We start from the raw sequence: 23263 nt of genomic DNA, 5'->3' as shown, positions 1-23263 counted from the left end.
ACGTCCTCGTGTTCCTTTGTAAACTTCTCCCGCTTGCGCAGCGCCTCTTGCAGTTTCAGCTGGAACAAAACAACGAAAAATTTAAACGATTTTGCAAACCCTTCCGCAAATTACTTCTCCTATTACCACCGCAATCGAGTTTCGCCTATAAAGCAGTGAAAACATTGAATTATTTAATTCCGCCGGACACCGGCGGCCATGTTTTTGGTCAAAGGAAACAAAAACCTCCTCGGAATTGAGCGAAAGGAAAAGGGTCTGCTTGTGTGCATTTCGGATTTTGACCTCAACCTAAATCCAGCCGGGCGCAGTAGTAAATTCTGGTAATAAACTTGACCGCGTCGAAGAAAATTTACTCTTTTCGTAGTGGTGCACAGAAAAAGTCAAAGAAGTCGTAAACCTGGCGCCTTGCGCTGACGTTTTGATATAGTTAGCAAGACCGAGTAGCATGGTAACCCGAGAGTCAAAATACGCGGAAAAACTACTAGATCCAAAGGCGATAGGGTCATAGGTCAAATAAGTTTGACCCGAACAAGAAAACAGATAGATTTTTGAAAATCTCAAAATTCTTACAACGTTTACTACTCCACAGGGTGTGATTTAAGTCTGGCACAAAATTAATGAGATTTTCTTCGACGCAGAGTTTAATTACTGCAGTGCATACCTCATTTTTCATTCTAAACTTTATGTAAAAAATGTTCAAAGAAATTTTCGTTCAAATTTAAGTTAATTTAATGAAAAAAATTAAATTTAAAAAAATAGTAATTACCTTGTAAATAGTTTCCTCAAACGTGTTGGAGGATCCTCCATTCATCTGTAAGTGCCTAAGACGGTCGTAATCCCTCGGATCTACCATCGATCTTAAAACGGCGTGTTGTCCCAAGTCGGTCAGACCCAAACCGCTTTGTAAGACGCTGTCAGGGGTGTCGACCTATAAAAAATTAGAATTCCAATTTTACATTCTATAGCAGCCAGTAATTCAAGTATCATAGTTGGATGCAAATTGCAATAAAGTATAAAATTCTAAGATGATGACAAAGTACGACTTTTCCTTCCGAACAAATAACCGCATTATTCCGCAAAAAGTCCAAAGAGAAATGTTGCAGAACATTTCCGCCTTCGGTAATAATAATTTCCATTGCCAGTTGACTTTGTACTTTTGAGTTTCTTTTATGACACGGATATTTCGGTGGGCGCAGACGTGTAATTTCGACTCATCATTATTCAGCCCGTAGACGTTTTCTTTAATTCCACTGAGCGACTTTTTGCCGGATAATTTTTCGTGCTTTTAAATTAGGAGAACGAAATTTCGACTGCGACATTTCTTTCGTGTCGCTTGACGAAATTTTGCTTTGTCGACAATTTTACACCTTGAACAAAGCTGGCAAAATGAACCCAAAAGGACGATTTCTTTAAATAATGGAAAGATAAATTAAAAGTGTAAGGTTTTTCAGATTTTTATCCGAGCTGAATTTAATTACAAGTAGATTCCTTACACAATTTTAAAACGTAGATATGCGTTAAACTCTTCCTGCAAAATTTTCACTCACAGGCTTTGTAGACATGAGACAAAAAATTGCAACGATGAACACGAAACAAAAGTATGTTTCAGCTTTAATCTTCGCAAATACTTTGTGCGTCCTCACAAGTGCTTTCCATGAGACACGTCCTTTCCGTTTCAATCTGAGTCTAGACTTTTTGTTATAAGCACTTCGTCCTACACACTACTGCACAGCATAATATTCTGCACATTAATTTAAAATTTATATTAGTACATAAAAATATAATAATAAATCAAGGTGTTTGTATTAACATTAAATATGCATCAGATGATGTGTTGCTTTGAGTCCTCGTATGGCATTCAGATTGCATTCTATAAGTCATACTACGATATACTTGTCTAGGCAAAGTCTGGATACAGTCTAGATGGAAAACTAGGCGTCTGAACCCAGTGCATTCATAACGACAGAGAAAGAGTATAGTGCATTAGTCTCGAGCTTCAATTAAAGTCTAGTGCGTCTAGTTCGTGAGTCATGGGACTCCATAGAGGGTGAGTGCTGGACGACGGAGGCGGCACACTGCTTGGAGTAGGTAACAAGTGTGCCGCCACCGTCACCGACGTGATATGGAAATAGTGCTGAGTTTGCGTCTTCTATGCTTTGGGATTCATTACGGGAGACTGGAAACAGTAACAATCTACGGAATGGCACAAATTCGCAAAATATATAAAAATGTTTTAAAAATGTTTATATGAATAATTTTTTTTCTGTACGAGATGTGTCGATATAATGATATGCACGCGTAACTTTCAGTCTCTTCTTTCTCTTCCGGTCGTAGCTTTTTGTCGCCTGAATAATAGCATAGTATAGAATCAGGCATGCGAATAAAAAGCGCTAAAAAGCGCTTGAAACAAAACTGAAAAACATTTCAGCAAAGACGACTTTTGAACGGTCTGCTATTTACTGGATTTCTTTTATCTCATCGAGCCACTCGTATTTGAATTTTTCATTTCCAAAAACTGTGCATAAAAAATATTTACTATAAATGAAAATTTCAAATGTTGAAGTTTAATTCTTGTGGTTATAAACTATTTGTTAAGAAATACTTGTATCAAATTTGTAAAACCAAAGTTCCCAAGAGAATCTTATGAGTTATTTGAAGATTCAAGTTGGGATACTTTCCTTAATCCCTGATACCACGAACAGAAAAACAAAAAATCCAAATAACATGTTAAGATATTTCATAATTTCTTGCACTCGCCAAAAACTTCTACAGCCAAGAGTGTTTAATCATCCCAACAGACATTCTTCAACTTCTTGTATTTGCCGTTGTTTGCAATCTTTTCAATCAGGGTGGATGCTGTTCCCCAGCCCGTACACGCTAAAACTTTCCGCTCGGATCAAAATCAGTATACTGTAACATTTATTTTGGGATTTTTAAAGACGGATAAATCAGATGCAAGCCACCAAGTTCGACATGGCGACGTATTATCCTTATTTTCGGAGCGTTTCCGAGGCGCACTCTAAGTCTTTTTAGTTTCGATATTCAGGGGAACACATTGAAGGGAACAATCAGATACATAGGTCTTTGATCCATCTTAGACAAAGGAGGATTTGAAGAGACAAAATACTTCTATTTAAAAAAGTAGTTGATTAAACTCTGAACATTAAAAACACGACAAACATCAGAAGAAAAGAGAAACGCGATAAACAACTTTTTCTGAAGTTGTCAGTTCGATTGGAATAGCAAAACACGTATTTATTACGATTTTATGTGTAATCGTAAAGAAACTTTTGGAGAATCCAAAACTTCTGAAGATCTCACAACTGTTTTATTGGCTACTAGTGTGGAACAGTCAATCAGTCAAAAAACCTAGTGTCAAATCAACTTTCATTTTATTTATTTCATTTCATCCTGAACCGAGATTATTTTATTACGGGTAAAGCTTAAATATTTCTTTTTTCTTTTCAATGTCTCGTCGCTTTATTATAGTCGTTTTTATTTATCTACGAGTTGCACCGCCGGTGGTTAAATGAAGCATTTTACGAGCGCAGGACATGCGGCAGGACGACCGAGTCGCGTCTGGCCATCCACTCGCACGTAGGTATGACGTTCCCCTGTGGTCACACTATGATGCCCGAAGAACAATGCCGAAAACAAAAACAAAACTAGCCAACAAAAAAGACCAGACACGTTGGGAGCAGCAGCAAGTATACGAACGCAATAACGCAATAGTTCCTGTTTCATTGCGGGCACGTACTCTTCCGATTACGATCCCTCCGAGATTCACTGACCCTTACATACAGAGTGAATCGAATATCAGAATAGCAAGATATAAAAAATATCAGATTCGTTTGTGCTTTCATTAGAAAAATATTAAAAACAGAGTTTTTAAAAACTGTTTGTTGACATATCTGGTATATTTGAATTTAAAATCGATGTTTGTGTAGGTATATCGTTTGTCGATGCTGTGATGTTGTGGACGGGAACATAAAACCGGCGTAATCTGTTGATAAATGCGACAGAATCAAAAATCGACTGCGTCTGCGATGATAAAAACCCTGACTGCAAACGTAGCCACAAATCCTCGTAAAGAACAAAACAATTTCACCACAAAAAAATCCCACACATAAATAGAAAATCCACTGACGTAGATTTTATTTTTATATAAAAGAGTAAATTAAGTAATGTGATACTAATGAATGAATAGAATTCGTCTATATTTCTCGCCGTTATAATGAAGATAAGGTATGATGAGGTAATTGTGAAAAGTATAAGTTACTAATAGTTTTTAACATTCTCCCTCTTGTAATAAAGTAACCTTTTAAGTGCAATTTGTGCACAAACGCACGAGCTACTAAACAATAATTTTTGGTTTCCTGTGGAAATTACTTTCATTTCCACATCACCCTCCTTTACGTTTCTTCCTTACTGCATCGGAGGCGCCATACCGTTAGTGCGGTTTTCATCCCACTTCCGCCCAGTTCCTCTGCGCAGAGTGCTCCGCGCGGAGCACTTGCACATTTTAAAATTACTTCTTCGCAGCATGTCCTCGTTTAGGCGGGTGGAGTTTTTCACCACCGAGGAAAAATAATAAAATTCCCCAGAGTAGTATGCGCGCGCGCGTAAAAAGAAATTATGCAGATTTGCCCGCCTCTTGTCACAGCATGTTGTCCTTTCTCATCTCCGCAGTTGCAACTCAAGTTTTAGACGCAGACAAAGTTCAGATCCGTCTTAGCTTAAATATATCCACACCGGTGGTGAGATACTACAGGAGTTTAAGATTCTAAATTTATTATTTCGACACTGTTGTTGGAAACTAAGAGTGCAAGCTGCGGCAACATGCAAACAAATTTCTGGTTACCAGCTTATGATGTTTGAAGTTTTACTAAAAGTCAGAAACTCAAAGTTTGGTATTTCATAAAGGTATTGCATCTCATTGAGAAAGTATCAATTTTTGAGAGTAAAGTTGAAAAAAATTGAAAAAATATTTAGAATTTAATTATAACACTGAAGGATAAAATGCCCTTCTAAGCAGAGTATGGTAGGCTACTTTTAATTACAAATAAACCAAAATAACGACTAAAATCTTCCAGAAATAAATGGTCTTTGATTTTATAGAAAAAAATGACAAAATTGGTTGCCAAATTGCTGTCTTTCTAATTTACACTAATAAAAATATATGTTTAAAAAATTCAGAATCAAATCAATAATTTCACGTAATAAGAATTTAAAAATAGATGTTTGCAAATTCTGCTGACCATGACACGATACCAAATAATTAAACTCCATCAGCGCCAATCGTGCATTGAATATCATCGGATGTTTCCCATCCCACCCATTTTTCAATTTTACTCATGTCACAAATTATGCAGATTGTATCAGTCATCAAAAGCGCATTTATTTTTCAATATATTGCATCGCGTCGAAAATCAAGAACGTTCAGAAATGTTGTATGCAACGATCGATAGACTATAAAATCGAAACAAATTGCACTGTTAAAATCATCACTTCATCAAATTCATCGAATTCATCAAATTTTGTCAAACCGACGATAATTGCGTTCGCTTGTAAATTGAACTGTCAACATTTGTCCTTTCAGCAACAACGAGAACCAAACGAACATAGATTCGGACAGAAGGATCTGGTCAGTTCAATTAGCTCGTACTATTCATACAATATTTCAAATATATTTAAAAATCACGTTTATTTTCGGTTATTAATCTCACGTGTTTCGGTGTTTAGTTCATTTATGACGCTGTTTGCAGTATTTTGTTGTGAAGACGTAAATTGATGTTTTTTATTCTCCTCTTCACCGCTTTCCCGCACTACTCTTCATAATGAAGCAAATAAAACTGAAGCATTGAATGCACACACGAAAGAAAAAGTGTTTCGGGTCATGATATGCCACTATGTAAATGTGTATGAGTATAGCTGAACACGAAAATGGGAAAAACTAACGAGCAGTCGAAAACATTCATAAATCAAGCCACACAATGAGCGTTGTTAATTTTCACTAGATTCTGAACCGGTTTTTCCCAATTTGCGGAATTAAAGTGAAATTTTAGTTTGGAAGTACGGATTCAGTTTTATAGCTCAATATTATATATCATTTTCGCGTCGACGATGAATAGAATTGTTTTTTTTTTCTCGGTTTCGGAGTTTGATGAAACCGTTTTTCCATTTTCCATCACTCGAATGGCGACGAAATGAACCAAAGTATAATAAAATCCAGCAAAATAAAAACGAAACGAAACAATAATGACATCCAATTCGGGCGATTGGTTTTATTACGTTTATTGCCGAGTTGTTTTTTTCTTTTCTCCACAAAATCGATGCGCGCAATGATAAAAAACCCGAGCCATTACCGAAAATCTTCACCCATCTAACACCTAAGCATTGCTGGTTTTGCATGGCGTGTTCCAGGCTCCAGACGAAATTGTAGCATTAACCACGTTTATAGCGCTCTTGCTTAGAGAGTCTAAGACGAAAAGCAAAGTTTTCCACCCGGCTGCTATTGCTTGTAGACTGAAGAATAGTAGGGTTAAGGTGCCAAGAACTCATTCGGGGATAAATTACGTGGAATGCGCGTTAAGTGCAAATGTAGAGGAATTTACATCCCTGGAGAATAAACGACCTCGGTGCTGGCAAGGGGCGGTCGTGCGCTGTTAAAAATTGGATCGGTATGTATTTTGCGGGGGCGGAAAACAGGAAAATAGAATATCCGACAATAGGAGGCAAATGTAGGAAACGCATGTTGCTATTTTACATATGCAATGCGTTTGGATGGCCCACAATTGGAGTAAACAACAGTTTTAGAAAAGCTTAGAAAAATTTGTTGGAAAACAGCAAAAATATTTTCTCTTATGTAGTTTTTATAACTATTCATATTTCTATTTCAATTATTTTTGTAGTTTTAGCAGGCATGAGTTTTTCCGCACGTTCTCGCACGTCTCATCCCTGGAATTTTGAAATAATTTATTTAGACTCCTGCATTTAGCCATCTTCTCTGGCGGAAGCGGCTCGTTATTCTGTTACCTTCGCTTTGGGAAATAGTACAACAAGGCCTTTAAAGTCAATCACTTAAAAACGTCATATTATCAAATTAAACACTAGATTATTTTTATTCCAATTTAAAATTTTTAGATGAGTAAAGACTAAATTGGAATAAACAAGGGGTTTAACGAGGATTTTTATGATTAACGATCAATTTTTAGGGTTAAAAGCGTTTTCAATGGATTTTATTAATATGTTATGCACTTACCCTTTGTGAAGGTACCACCACATTGCTGCAACCCTTCATGCCTTGGTGAACTATTCCCGTATACGCCCGCGTGCGAGAGTTTTGGGGCCGCTGCAGAATCCTTGGAATGTCGTTTTCTTCTTTGCGGTGTTCGTGTAGTTTTGCTCTGGAATTTAAAAATAAAAAACCATCAACCAAAGATTCAACATGGCTGATGTCGCATTTGATTATCTACGCCAACAGCTCTATTACTGACATACATGTACGTTTGAATTATTCTAAAGTGACATCCACGAGAAAAGTTTGTTTGTCCGGAAACGGAATGAATAAAATATGACCGAATTCAAATTTGGTATACCTACATAAATATATTATGACCATGATCTCCATTCCACAAAATATGATATTAAAATAAAACTATCCAAATGTTTAAAGTTATTATTCAATTTGTGTTTATATAACTTCCACAATGCGATAATCCGAATTTAGGTAAATAGCGCGTGCATCAGACACACAAAGAACATAATTATCTCTTGCATTCACTAATCCGTAGTAAACAACATATTAAGGGTTTAAAATGACGTATTTTACATTTGCCTTGAGAGGAGATTTCAAGCGGTTTTAGACTTTGAGTTATTGAGGGTGCTCGTGAGCGCATTCGGCCGAATGATCAAATGATTCCATTTGAAACCGTGTACACCTATGTAGTCCAACTGTACTAAACGATTTACAACAATATTGCACATTACCATATTAGTGGTTGAGAGAGAGCTGTAACTTTTACGGTAGTCTTGCAACATATATATGATATCTAAGTTAGGAATGTTATAGTGTTACATATGTTATAGTTCCCAACATCAAAAGTTCATTAGAATGTATCAAAACCATAACAGTTTATTCACTATTAAAGATAAACGCATTTGGTTTACACACGAATAAAATAATAAACGATTTACAATCGATTTTAGCTTTCTACCTTTTCTAGGTTTATGTTTCGCTTTCCTGCAAGACAATTTTAAGACTGAGATTTCAAGACAGGGAGAAAGTACCTAAGAAAAGCAGGAAAAATTGAGAATTATTAATTGTAGCTATTATTCAAGCTGTGTCGCTCGCGCCTGTACAATCAGTGCGCGCCACGCCAACCCAGACTTCCTTATCAGCGACGCCCCGTTGTTATAACATTATTCAACTGCACAAACGAACGCAACTATTAAATCCAACACAAATATAAATTATAGGATCTTATAAAGTATATTTTATATTGTAGATGTACTAAAAACCCTAAAATTATGTGTAATATGAATAGTTGTTAAAAAATTGCAATTTTTGCGAAGTACAGCGCCCAAAAACTCACTTAAAAATATAATTTCACATTTCTTAATAATTTGATGTGTATAATAGGCCTATAGACCAATTTAAATGTTGGTAAACCCCTAAGCTCTTTGGTAAACATTCACTCGTAACTGTCTGTCGCAGTAGATGTAATTAAAAGCTGATATGAATCAAGTTGAAGCAATTATTACACATCATCCGTACATTTTCCATCGGACGGTCGTATCCGGTTTTGGGCCAATTTTCAATCCGCTTAAAAGCACATTTGGTGCCCGCAAGTACGGAAGTCAACTCCAGTCGAACCTATCACCCGGCCAAACCACCGCTACACTCCAACCATTTCCTGCTCCGGGTTTTCATCCGGACAAGTACTGTCCAAACACGGCAGCGCAAAGGATTGTTTCAATGTGTTCGAAATGTAGAACATTCGTCCTGCTCTCGATGGGCCTGCCACTTCTGAGTTTGGAGTGGTGTAACAGGGTGTCACATCGATCCATCCCACGCTTTCTGCCCGAAATCCAGCAGTTATCAGCTCGCTGATAGGAGATCGGTGTGTAAATCACGGCGAGCCAACCCCCCAACCGACAGGGAATCCGATTTGTCACGTCGCGCCACTATCCCGATGTCGACCAGGTGACATGTCGGTTATCCAATAAGTAATTATACGAGTATTGAAAATTAAGTCCATTTTTTCGACTGTTTTCTTAATTATTTAATAATGTAATTAGTTGAAGTTAATTTTCGGTACCTTCCGAAAGTTAATGGGCAATTCTCGCGCGCCCTTCATTTTGTAAACGCGCGCGGATGAACGGGGCAAATTTATGACGGTGTGCCACGTTGCGAAGGCTATAATAAATATTTATATGGTTCAGCACTCCCATTAAATTAAAATTTATAGTTGACGGCGGCGTGGAATCTTACCAAACATACTTTAAACATATATTTCTATTCGTCTGGACTCTTGTCAAGTCAACTAAAAACATGTCAATTTAGTACAACCACAAAATAAAGTTTTTTTCCTTTGCGTTCATGTTCTTTTCCGCTATTTGCTTGGAACATATTTGAAATTTATGTTGAACTTTCGTCTACCTTGTCATTGCGTCGTGCGTGCACCAAAACGCGGGTAAATTTACATCATGGGACACGGCCGCTTCAACAAAGTACCTACTGCAAGTTTTGAACGAAGTTGAGTTTCTCAAATTCCTGCTAAATGAAACTTTACCCTCCCAATGTAGTAACGCAGGACACGCGTGGCACGCTCCTCGCAACCGAAAATTTACGATCGTCAAGCCTCTCCACGTCACCTATAACGGAACTCCGGGAGTGCATGTAAACTTCCGAGCTCGTGAAGAGGCATCATTACAAGAAACATCTAACAAGAATAATGATAATTCTAAAAAAGTTGAATGTGATAAGTAAATACTACGATGATATAAACCCAATTTGTTACAAACGATTTTTAGTAAAACACCAAAACATAGGTGAATCACAAACCATTTTAATGCATTGGTTTTAATTATCCATTAGTAATCCAATGTTCTATCGTGGTATCGCAAGTTTGTGCACGTTCGTTAAGTAAAAATCCCACCCCATGACTTCTCATTCCCATTCCTCAGGTTTTTTTGCGCATTTCTGTGGATTTTATTGCCTTTCAAGCTGATATCGCTATCCGGTTAGTTTTACTGTGTCGTTGTTCAACCCAGCCGATGCGATTACACGGGAGGAGGTGAACACCGCACGGAAACGTTCGAATAGCTAACAAAAAGCTATCAATAACGCGCCCATCGGTTGTAAATTACCAGCGCACGTCGGGAAGCGGCAGTGGTGGAGGCGCCGGGCGAAGCCGACAAAAAGCGAGGAATTACCCCCATTGACAAGAGCGATTGGCTCACGCCAACATACCACCAATGTAAAAACAGAAGAGCAAAAGTTAAACCAAAAATAAAAATAAGAAGATTTCGAATATCTAATTTATTAACGCGTCGGTTTAAATAAAAGTAATAGAAACTTACCATTGGGGGGAAATTCGTAGAAGTATGCCGAACGTGGACTTAGGCACCTACAAAAACAACAAGAAAGAATCGTAAATATTACATTAAAACATCTTGTGTTGCAGAGATCAAAAATTTTTCTTCGCGTATTTATGAGTATGATGTTAAAGAAAAATGATGATGAAGATAAACAAACTACAACTAGAAAGTTAATGCTTAAAGCGTCTGGAAAATATGAAAAATGTATATAAAAAAAGTTTTAGACAAGTAAAACTCGGGTAAATTATGAGTTACAAACGTAAAAATGAAGAAAAGTTTTTAAAAACAAGACATGTCAGAATTTAAGTACCTGAATGTAGAACACAAGAAGTAGGGTAAATAATAGTTTGTACTGCTGCAAAATGTTGAAACAAGTTGAAAATACAAAGAACCAAGTTAAATAATAAAATATTATCAAAAGAAATACTTAGGGAAGACAAAAATAAAATTTTCCTCATTTGCTACGTTAACAATTCATTAATGCTTGTGTTTGGACACATTACCGAGTGTTGCGAGATGAGTTGATATGTTTCGACATTAGTGCATAAATAAATCAGACGATAAGACAAAAGAGAAAAGAAAAAAATCATGCAACTATAAACATCAAAAATGGTTTTCCAATATTCCAATGTATAATTCATTCGATTTCACTAACGGATACTAATAACAACAAGAACAATTTCATCAAGTTTTTTCTTTCAATCCACCAGCATTAATAATTGAACGATTTATGCAAATGGTGCCTTGTAGATTCTCTAGCAACTCAAACGTAAAGTACATAAAACAAAAATATAATAAACTAATATTTACACATGTTAAAACCCTAATTTAGATTTAATTGAACTACAAATTGATTTTTTCTTCCTGCTATAAACCAGCTTCTAGTAAATGTTTTGCGTTTTTTTTGCAAGTAGAAAGCGTGAAAGTAATTAAAGCAGTCGGAGGGTTCCCGATTGGAATTTGCTCTTATTGCGAAAATTCGAGCAGGGGTTGCCTAATGGTTCTCAGGATACCTAAGACGGCGCTCCGGTCCACCTTTACTTTGCTCGCATTCGTTTGATGGAAAATAATATTTCAACGTCTGCGTGGATAATTAGAAATTTTAATGGAAACCGCAAGGAAATGAAGACCAAAGCTTGGGTTTAAAAATAAAATTCTTATTGGTTGCACAACTTACGATTCGTAATTTTGGTGTTGTTGCTGCATGAACATGGGTTGATGTGCAGTTTGAACGTTCATCAATCGAGCCTGTTGCTGTCGAACCATCTGGGCACCGTACACACCATACCCAAATCCATAAATCTCGTCCTCTTCCTTATCACTCAGACAACTGGATGGCTATAAAAGAAAGCAAATATCCTTAAATGCAATGGAATATTCATTCTAATCTCCAATCAAAAAACACGACACTGATCACGAGCAATATGCCTTCAAACTGAGCAGGATACAATGAGCAAACAGAGAAACAGCGAAGTGGACGACTTACAGAATATTCTTTAGCACTCAAACAACTGGATGGCTATCAACAAACAAAATATCAAGTAAGTCATTGGATATCAACACATATAAGGGTCAAAAAGTCAGAGGTGAAGCCATCGCCACATCGGAAACCAAAACTGAATTTGTTTAGAATTGATTTTTAGTATTGCTGATGGGTTTGATGACGATAATTATTATATAAAGATTTATTGACTTACAGAATATTTGCCGGGCACGTAAATGGGCTGAGATTGCGAGGAGGTAAGACCGGCACTTCCTCCACCCCCAGATGGTAAAGGAGCATAGTGGGCACCACCGGGTGGAGTACCAGGAGATGCAGCGACTCGCTCACGAGGCGACAATTCCGCCCAATCTCTTCGTCGAAGATCCTCAAGATAACTCAAAACATCGCCGTAATGCGTACTGAATAGATCCGCGTATCTTGAAGCCAATCCTTCGAGATAACCACGTTCACCATCCTGCAAAGATGATAGAATCAAAATTAACTTTTATGTATTTACGTATATATATATATATATATATTTTACTAGCTCGCGAATATCTAAAATAATGAAGTTGCTTCCGTACGCGTCTGTAATCACAGAAGAAGTAACAATGAAGTTGAATGGCGGGAAGTTTAAAATGGCTGAAAGTATAGTCTATGGAAGTATAGTGTACAGTCTCCATAGTGTAGTCAATTGGATTTGATGTTGACGTAGCTGTCGGTAATACAGTATGATAATACAGTGTGATGGTACTATAGTACTTAGGTTTGAGCTTCATTGCTGGAATGCTAGATGGTGTTAAAGTAGTCAAATAGCCAGATGCAGAGGTATTATTAGCTAAACAATTTCTTTATTTTATTTAAAAAATATTTTATTTTATTAAATAAAAAGTAGCCAATAACCATTCAGGGACCACTAAGAAAATGTGTACAAATTTTCTTGATGATCGGTTAAGTAGTTTTTGCGTGAAAGTGTAACAAACATCAGGACTTTCGCATTTATAATATTAGTAGGGATGTTTGTGAATTTTTGGGAAAATGAGCCTTTGAAATGCTGCGTTTAGTTTGTGAGCAAAGCTGTCCGTTGCATCACGCTAGTTTCCATCATTTCCGGGTGGTTTGGCATTCAAATCCGCTGGTAAACTCCTTTTTGGTTGGGTCGTATTACGGAATAAAGTGTGGAATAATTTCGCATGCGACTGCATATGACCGGGCGCAGATGAGGACGTAAACGTAATGCATCTGTGAGTCCTATTTCAACGCACGCTTGTTTAGATCCGGTGAACCCTCGGATCACCGTTACAGAACATAATTCCTTTTGCCCACTTTGAATCTGACATAATCTCATATTGCACATGAAATTAAGAACACAATCTCAATAAGATACGAAGCAGATTATCGTAAAATATTTAAGAAAATTATATTTTTTGATGTAAAATTGAGATTTAATATTTTTATATTTCAAAGGACAGCTTAAATAGTGCATAAAAAGCTGTGTTTATTATTGGCATGATACACGATTATTAAGGTGTTTTGCGTAGATATCCCATAAAATTTTCAAATGCCTCGCCTCAAGGGATATGATGCTCCGATCGGTCATTCAGTGTGTGGTCGCTTTTAATTTACCACGTTCGCGAGAGAAAATCTGCGATCAGTAATTCATCAAAGCGAAATAATAAAAGCGATTCGCGCGCGCGTTTTACACTCGTTTTTATAAATATTTATGAGCTCGGCGAGTGCGAGAGCCGACCATCGGTCACATTTGCATATTAACGTATTACCCTGCTCACTGCGACGTGTTTGCATTTTGTAGCAGGCGAAAAATTGAAATTTCAACAACACGCTCGCAAAATCACTCTACGCTTACAGAATTGCTTCAAACATATTGGCTATACGACTATAGAAAAAGTTTATGATCGATTTTTTGTCCACGGATAACATGTGTCCAATAGAAATTGAAAATATTAAATATTTAGTGTGCTAAGTGGTACTTTACTCACGAGTTTGATTAAAAAGTAGAAAAACACAATTTAATACAAAATAACTTCACTTTTGAAGTTTATACTATGAATGAATTCAATACTAATAACAAAAGTGTGAGTGATATGTTATGGTTGTTGTGATTGTAGGTTTCCATCAATAAATTTGCATATATATCACAACGCTAATGCAAAAAAATGGGGCAAAGCTGCCAATTTGTGTTTTCATTTGTCCAGCACGTCACTCCATCCAGGCAATAACGGATCGAGAGTGCACTCCATTGATAAAAACCAAATTATATGTACATATGTTTGAATTGCACGCCTTTGTGTTATACTTGGTATACTTTTGCAGCACAAACACTTTTAAAATTCAAATTAGCCGCAAATTATTTATGAAAATTTAATAACTTGAGCTATTACATTCAATCAAATAATTTCCACCTAATATATGAAAAAAGGTCGGAAAAGTTTAATAGATTTATTAACACGTCAACAAGCATTAACAAAATTAACACAAATTAACACGGCGCAAAGTTGTTCCGCAAAAGTTGTTAAAAGTTGGCGCAAAAACCCGCACAAAATGCCGGAAAAGTTAGTGAAAAGTTGGAACATCACGGCATCGGATTGGCGGTCCCCGCACTGGTGGATTATTTAAATTAGTTGTAATTTGTTAAACCCAACCTGTGCCGGCGTAACACACTAATAGTTCTAATATTTCACTAACTGCAGATAGTAAATTTCCGGAAAATATCCAAATTTAAATAGAGAAAAGCATAAAAATCATCATACCATCTCAAATCCCTACTAATATTATAAATGCGAAAGTCCTGATGTTTGTTACACTTTCACGCAAAAACTACTTAACCGATCATCATGAAAATTTGTACACATATTCTTAGTGGTCCCCGAATGGTTATAGGCTACATTTTATTTAATAAAAAAAATATTTTTTAAATAAAATAAAGAAATTGTTTGTAATTTTACTGAATTTTTGTTTTTATGTTTGGATTAAGACGTGTCAAGTTAGTAAATCCAGTGACATCCGTTGTAGTCGTAAAAACGACCACAGATTTTCGCGCAATTTCGAAACACAATGCTATCATAAACTATACAACACGTACAAAAGACATATTACCACGCAAGACACCGAACGTAAGGGCAGAATGTCGACGTTGGCTTCAAGACGACTCGGCGGTGTTTTAATCCGCCCGCAAATTCTCAAATAACCACATTCAAACACGACTGCGCTCTTCATGGTTTCCCCGCCATCCCACGCTACTATATTGTCCGTATTTCTGTTTCTATCGTCCTCAGGCTGAACTATAAGCAACTTGCGTAGCTCAAGCACTAATTGTGTTCTATGGCACTAAAGTCTAAGACGTTTCTCTTAGACTTCTACTGGTAATGCAAAGCATGTTGAAGTCGCCGCCTCACACACAATGGTAAATGATTCCAGAACCACCGCAAATATATTCGCGCATTAAAACCCCACTCTCCATTTACATCTATGACCGACCGTTAGCGAGCGGCGCGAGATTAAACCGACGGCAATGTTTCTCCCGATGGCTCCTGGTGTGACCACAGCGTGCAGGATTCGCCCATAAATGTACATCGGAAGCAGAGGACGACAATGTGCCAGCGTGCGGCAGGTACGGGTCGTCGGCGGAGGAAAACTGGAACGCTGGGATGTGAACGAGCAGGAAATAAAGATCTTGACTGATTGTCGCTCGGATTACCGGAATGGCGCCCATTAAGCATACTCAAAGCGGTCGCACCTGCACGGTTGGGTGAGATGTCGTTTCGTCATTTGTTCAGGCTCTCTGACCCCTTTCCGAAATTTACCTTCTAAATGTTTGTAATTAATTTTCGAGATACATTTCAAAATGGAATAATAGTTGGTATAACTTTTGACAGGTGAAGCACTCTATAAAGGATAAAAAATCCCGCCACAAAAAGTCAAATTTTACACTTAAATTAAATTGAATAAATTCTGCAGGACAATTTTCATTGTCCTCTTCTACTTTAAAAAGGCAGTAAATTACGTTTCTCAATTAAGTTTTGTTAATTTGAACCTCGGTGTGATACCACATAAATCAATGAAAATGCATAATTGCAAAAAATGTAGAAATAAAATTGTGACCGAAACAACATTAAACCCTCCCTAGACCTCCACGAATAATTCAAGACCAAGATAAGATAAATCCGTTCAGCCGTTCTCGAGTTTTAGCGAGACTAACGAACAGCAATTCATTTTTATATATATATAGATTAATTAATTAAATGTATTAAAAATATAATTTTTATTCTGGTGCCAGAGGTTTTTGACTTTTTTTTTAAGGAATCGCATATTACGCCACCTTTATTTAATTTGAAAAGCAGAAGAAAAAAACAGGAAAATGCTCAAAAACTGTGACCCAGACGCCGGGTCTAATGACGCTCTCGTCCGCGTTTGCAGCTCTCGCGTTTCGCGTTTTATTTGTTTCTCCAGTTTCGCGTACTCGCCGCGAAAAGCACGCGAGCTTTATTAAAATTAACAAAGCTCGCATTTTCGCGCTTTGCATCCCCGAGAGGCAAACACGCGACTCGAGAATTCGCTTGCGCGTTATTTTGTCGGATCACCAAGAACGTCGCGAGACGCGAGTGTGTATTACTTCCAGACCTGTACGCTAATGACATTCGAAAATGTTCCATCCATGTGTAATGTAAATACATGCAATAGAAATAACGCCAGCGCAAAGTTCAACTTTTATTCCTCACTCTCACAAGGGTAAATTAATTATGATAAGTTGTCGACTACATCAACACATTATTTTAAATAATTTGTGCACCAAACTTTTTAATTACAAAATTTTCGTGGTTTGCATTTCAATTTAATTGGTGGTTTTCGAAATTCAACGCAATTATTTCGCTATGACGCTCATTAACCCTAAACGAATCGAAGTATTCATCAAACCGCAGCGCCTAAGACGGAATCTTGCTGAAACCTGAATATTAATTGGAATCTCCGGAATGCAGCCATCTATTAATCCACTAATCTACGAAAACTTTATATTGAATAAAGAAAAACATCCCCAACACATAATATATTCGATATAACAAAGAATAAAAGTGAATAAAAAACATTTTACAAACAAAAAGCCAAAAAATGCAGTTGAATTGTAGTGGAGACAAAAAACTAAAAAAAGGATGCATAAGTTGTTCGTACACACTCCACAAGTCACACTTCGGACAAGTACGGACAAAATTCAGCACACTGCACGTTTTTTAAATAAAAGTGTTTTGCCTCCAAGGGTAAAAATAAGCCAAAAAACATATTGCATTGTCACAACGTGCTTGTAAGTTTAGCACGTTTTTAGCAAACAAGAGTACCGTTAGCTATGGTTCATCAAGTATTTATTGTTAACGCAACTGAGACAAAAATAAGAAATAACAAAAATAATCCAGCAAAGAATTTGGTGAACAAGTACTGTTCAAAATAGAAAACCCTAAATGATACAAAACTGAAGCAAATCCTAACAAATTAATACTATGTAATAGAAATGACGTGAACCGTAGCAAAAGAAACGCAAAGACTACAAAGTTCGGATGAACTAGGAAACAGGAAGATGCAAGCCAGAGGAAAATCGCATTTCGCCCAAACCGGAAACTGCTTAATGTGGACAGTAAATCTCGGAATGGAAAATCCAACCCATGACCAGTTCTTGCGTCTAGGGCTGAATTTCCGGATTGGGTTTAGTACGTCCCTCCATCGATTTCTATATTTATCAGAACACTTAAGCTTTGAATACAAGGACCGTCAGAAAATGCAAGCGCATTTAAAAGTATCCGGGCAATTTTTGTTCACTCATATAATTGCAATGTAAGTAGATTTGGTGCACGGTTGGCAAATTTCAGTTGGCGAATTCTGCGGAAAGGGGTTGGTATTCAAGTCCTTTACAAGATGCCGGAAAGACTTCTGCTTTGCTCCAAGTAACAAAGTAGAACTGCTCGAGTTACTTTATTCGTCTTTATATTTCACGAGCAATAAAATACAAAATAGAGCGCACTGAATTCGCAGAATGTACAAAAGTACGAAGCAAAACGGCTGGAAAAGAGAATGATAGGCGAAAAACGATTGAAACGCTAAAAAGAGAGCTTTAACAAGCGCGGATGGAAACGATATAACAAATTTCAATTGAAGCCTTTTTAGACTACTTTCATAGAATTTAATATGATAAAAGCACTGTGATACCAACTGATTTATTTACTATTAACTAACTAATTAGTTTAATAAATTGTTTTAGTTAAAAAGACAATATTAATTATCCAAATGTTTTGAACATTGAAATAACTTTACTATTCCTTTTTTAGTGAGAGTGAGTTCCACCCTTCTTAGTTGGCACCCTTGAAAGAACACTCCAGACTTACGCATTCACAAATGCCAACGCGTAATCGACGAAGGGCTAATCAGGGAGTGCACTCGACATTCAACGTTTCACTCATCGTGTTTCCTGCATGTTTCCCTTCGTCTGTCGGCCTCGTTTGTGACGGCAATCATAATTACTCTCACGTTTACTCCATTCACATTTGTTTAACATGTATTGCCGATGTACACCGATTTTAATTTAATACATAAAATCTAATAATGGAATTAATGTTTTAAGAGTATTCGGTGCTGTCGAACAATGTACACACAACATTCGCGCAGATTCCAACAAAGGGTAAAACGATGTAAAAAGAAAGGTGATGCAGCGTGCAGAAAAGCGTCAGTCGGAGGGCTTCGAACACTGTTCAAACAAAATCAAACAAAACAGAATCAAATAAATGGGCCAGGCGTCGCTCCAGATTGAGATTCGCTTCAGACGAGCCAGTAATGCCTTATTGGCAACACAACAAAACATGTTGGAGCCAAAATAGGGAAAAATCAAAGGATGGAAATCACATCGGCAAGGATTAAGCCAGACGAGATCAAAGCCCATGCGCTTTTTTTCATAGCCCCAACGCGTTGATTTTGTGCTTTTTATCTTTGACAGTTGCAAAAAAGTACAATTTTATAATAAAGTAGAATGACAAATACAAGAAGACTACAACGAACGTCAACAACAGATGAATTTCAAAATACTTCGAATGTTTTAAGTTGAGTAAAGTCGAGCAAAGAAAAGATTGATTGAGGATCGATTTTCAAACGATTTTCCTGCTTTCAATTCATGCCAGTGCAGTAAAGTTTACACGGTCCGATATGTGATTATCTCGTTCAACTCCACGTTGCGCTTCGCACAATAAATTCGATTTTTTCTGTACCTCGCTACTTTATGTTTTATTCTCTTTCGATTTATCACAAGCGCTTAACAGAATTTGGTACAAAACAACCAAGTGGATGCACCATCCAAAAATGCATTCCACCAATATTTTAATAAGAAATTACTTGTTTTCTGAATTCTTTTAATCACATGCTATCCATTCGGGATTTCGTCCCGAACATCGTTTCCAGTTATTTGTTTTTAAAGCGACATAGTTTGATTTGTTGCGTTGTTGAGTTTTGAAATGAAGTTCCACTTGAATAGGGGCTGCAACGTTATTGGTTCGCTGCGAGTTTGCAACGCTTCGCGGCTAATGAACAAAGTTTCTCATCGTTGCGATCGCACCACGAAAACAAAAAGTAATAAAAACTCACAATACAATGTGCCATTCACAACGAGAGTATATAATCAGAAATAGTTTAAGGCAGAAAATGAGAAAGAAAGAAATTAAATTAAAAACTAAATAACCGCAAATAAAATATTTTTTCATTAATACCAAATTGTAAAAACATCGTAAATTGTTAGCTGGTAGCCTAGAAACTATTCTAGGAAGTATCATAAACGGAAGTGTTATAAACAAACATAAAATATCGTAAAATGCATTAATGAAATGGGCATTTTGTGATTATTTATGAGCACTTAAATGCACTTTGAGCATGGAAGCAGCACAAAACGTGCAGAATTTTTAATTAATTTTATAATTTGATGTGCAATTTCAATTTGTTTGCCAAGAAGCATTATCATCGTAAAATAAATGCTAAAACGCCAAGTTTAATCGTGTAGTCATTCAACACAACAAAACAAAAACAATTAATAATTTAAATAAACTGCAACAGAATTAAATTTATTTTAAATTTGAATAACTCTCCATTAGTGGTCCCCTCACTTGTAATTTCTCCTAGTCCCGGAAACGAAAACAACTATTAGTCAATTAAAATAAAAGCAAAGAAGCTGATAAGCTACAGTATTAAGTCGTAATTCTTTCTTAAGTTCCCTTCAATCCGAACGCCTTCACCTCCGTTTCCCTCGATTCTGACCCTTTTATTTTCGCCGTCTTTATTGCTCAGTACTGCTAACACGGGGAATGTTATTCGTGAGTGCTTAAAAGTAGCAATCGAGTTTACGCGCCATCCAATAAGACTTTGTTTCTATTTTTGGTAACTTTTTTCCCAAGAAACGAAAAAAAACCCGAGCTTGTTCTGATGGTCTCCGAAGCATTTAGCGAAAAACGAAGGAAAAGAAAGAAAGCGAGAAGTTTGCGCTTCGGAAAGTAACGAAAACATCGAGAGGCTTCGATATGATTGAATCGACTATCCGGCGTGCACGTCACGCGTACGTTCCTTTTAATGATCCGGTTGGGAACTCGACGCCCGGAATACTGATATTTATTTATTTTAGTCTTCTCACGCCGCGGAAACTTCCATTTTAAGGAGTTACTTGGTTTCATCGTGCTGTGAACATCCTTAAAATATATTATCCCTAACTTGGCCGAATAAAAAGTTTTAAACACTTAAATAACTGCGATAACTTTAATATTTTCGTGATGTCGTATGTTTGTAGTGGTTTTGATTAGGTCGTAAATCGTACGGTGCGGCTCAGACGAGCTATAATCTCGCACATGAAGATAACGCGCTGATTTGATAATTATACCGCAGTAAACTCGGTACATGAAGGTTTTAAGACTAATGAGAGCTGTGCAACCATAAGGGGGTTTCATGTTCCGCGTTTTATGAAGGCCCAAACACTGTAATCCTTTCAGAATGTCATATTAAATATGTAACAAAATATTTAATCATTGAAATAAAAAAAACGAAAACAAATTTCCAGTTTCTTCTAAAATAAAGACTAAAAGTTTTTAATTCTTTTAGAGTACTCAGTTTGATACTACTCGTATATCTCTTACGTGTGTAATTATAAATAAAAACAAATACGATAACTCTTTCCAAGGAGTTTTTTTCGTTAGGAATTTCGCGAAATTCACTTCGGTTTCTCGGTTTACGTCTTCGCGGCTTTACGAGAGCTTCATCAGAGCTTCATCTCGTGGGCAAAACTTTGTTCGCTTCGTCAACTTTGTCAACTTCGTCAACTTGTTAACACTCGTTACCACCTACCACCTTCGCATTTCGAAAATTCCAGAACTGTTTCGAACCTCTCATCCTCATACTTGGATTTCCTCCAGAGGGGACGAACACGAAAGTAATACACAAATCCTTGGAGGACTGCAGACGTGTGGTGAAATTTGGTAGAATATCCTCGTAGCCATTTCACAATTTCGCAATTACAAGTTTTTGGATGTTAGTTTTTACTTCGTAAACATAAATGACAACATTTATACAATTACTAGTTAACCGGGCAAACGTTGTTTTGCCATATAAATTATTTCAAGTTTCTAAAAATTTTATAGACAAAAAGTAACTTACTTATTATAAAAATAGGGATTGGTGATAAGAAACCAAAATTTAGGGTTGTATGTATATTTTAATGCCACATTTAAAAACAAAAATTTCGACCAAAATTTACAAATTAAGTGAACAACCCTTTCACTTAGAATATGAAGTTACCGATGTTAGTATAATTAAAAATGATTAAATTACCAAAATGGCTATAAAGAAATAGGGGTTGGTGAAACATAAAAATTTAGACAACCACATTTATACAAAAGAATTTGTCCAAAATAAACTATACTTTATAAAGATTTTCCAGACCTCTAAATTGGTAAAATTGGTGAAGCCGTTAAATACAATGAAATAGTATGATCCTCTGGGTTTAAATACAATGAAATTTGATCCATTTACTTCCGCGTCTGGCATTGGCAGAAAAATTACAGATAGGCCAAAGTGATGGTCTTGACGCCCCTCACACCTCAATCACAACGGATGAGAAACGAAGGAAGCGCGTGTGAAGCACGCTAACTCGAAAAATGACGCAAATACTTTAAGTATAATAGGGTGAAGGATGGTTGGATATTAGAATCAGTCGGCGTTACGAAAATCTCGAAAAGTAAAAGCGGCCAGAAAAGGCAACGAGAAACCAGTGAGAAGTAAAGCTCACAGTGTGAATATTTGTAATTGGCACGAGGGCGAAATGAAAAGATTTCATCTTGACAATTCTTGTCAAGCTTTGGAAAACCAAGGGGAGTAAAGTAGACGTAATCGAAACATATTAGAAGAAATTAATTTTTTGGTGAATGAATTCTAAGTAAAAGAAATAAATGACTTTTATTCCTGTGTAAAACCATCTAAATAGTAGCTTAAAATATACCAAAACTTTGTTAATCAAAAAACATGAATATCTACTATATAAAAATGAATTGCTGTTCGTTAGTCTCGCTAAAACTCGAGAACGGCTGAACGGATTTATCTTATCTTGGTCTTGAATTATTCGTGGAGGTCTAGGGAAGGTTTAAAAGGTGAGAAAAATTCGAATAAAGGCCGGGAAAATCCTCAAAACAGCTCTTTTCTATAAAATAAAATTTGACATTGAGATTCAATCATAGTTATAGTTAAATAGTTGAATTCGAGATGGCGCGCTGAAGTGCATTATTGACAAAACTTTATATGCATAATTTCTTTAAATTAAAATTGCTAATCTTATTGATAGAATTGACTCTTACTACGAGTATGTCTAGAACAAGAGAGTAAAAACGAATTACATTTTTATTAAACACTGCCGAGACGAAGTCGCGGGCAACAGCTAGTCAACAATAAAAAGCTAGAAATCTTCCAACATCCATCAAAGGCCCCTCAACTTCTCAAACAACAAAGCAAGTTTAAAGTATTTCCTAGTTAATACTGGTGACCAGGAACTAAAGCTCCAAAAGGGTCGACGTCAAAGGACGACACCAGTGAAAGTGACATGCCTATAATTACAATATGCCATCATTGAATATTAAAGCAGCTCAGCTCCGCTAGAAAACC

The 23263-nt window shown here is 36.6% G+C and overlaps 1 protein-coding gene across 1 annotated transcript in view; it reads right to left on the bottom strand.

Annotated features, from left to right (window-relative positions):
• The window catches only part of LOC135790913 (uncharacterized), a 91186-nt gene that overhangs the window by 5216 nt on the left and 62707 nt on the right, over positions 1-23263 (bottom strand). The window contains 8 exon segments of the mRNA XM_065301198.1: positions 3-59; positions 767-928; positions 7036-7079; positions 7326-7406; positions 10585-10631; positions 11780-11940; positions 12089-12121; positions 12300-12560. Of these exon segments, the coding sequence (XP_065157270.1) occupies positions 3-59; positions 767-928; positions 7036-7079; positions 7326-7406; positions 10585-10631; positions 11780-11940; positions 12089-12121; positions 12300-12560 (846 nt within the window).

The sequence above is a fragment of the Atheta coriaria genome, unplaced genomic scaffold, assembly GCF_025399875.1.
Source record: "Atheta coriaria isolate IRGN ID8LTWV9N9 unplaced genomic scaffold, Caltech_Dcor_3.1 hic_scaffold_4_pilon, whole genome shotgun sequence".
Classification (NCBI taxonomy): Eukaryota; Metazoa; Arthropoda; class Insecta; order Coleoptera; family Staphylinidae; genus Dalotia; species Dalotia coriaria.
This window is presented reverse-complemented; position numbering and strand designations above follow the sequence as displayed.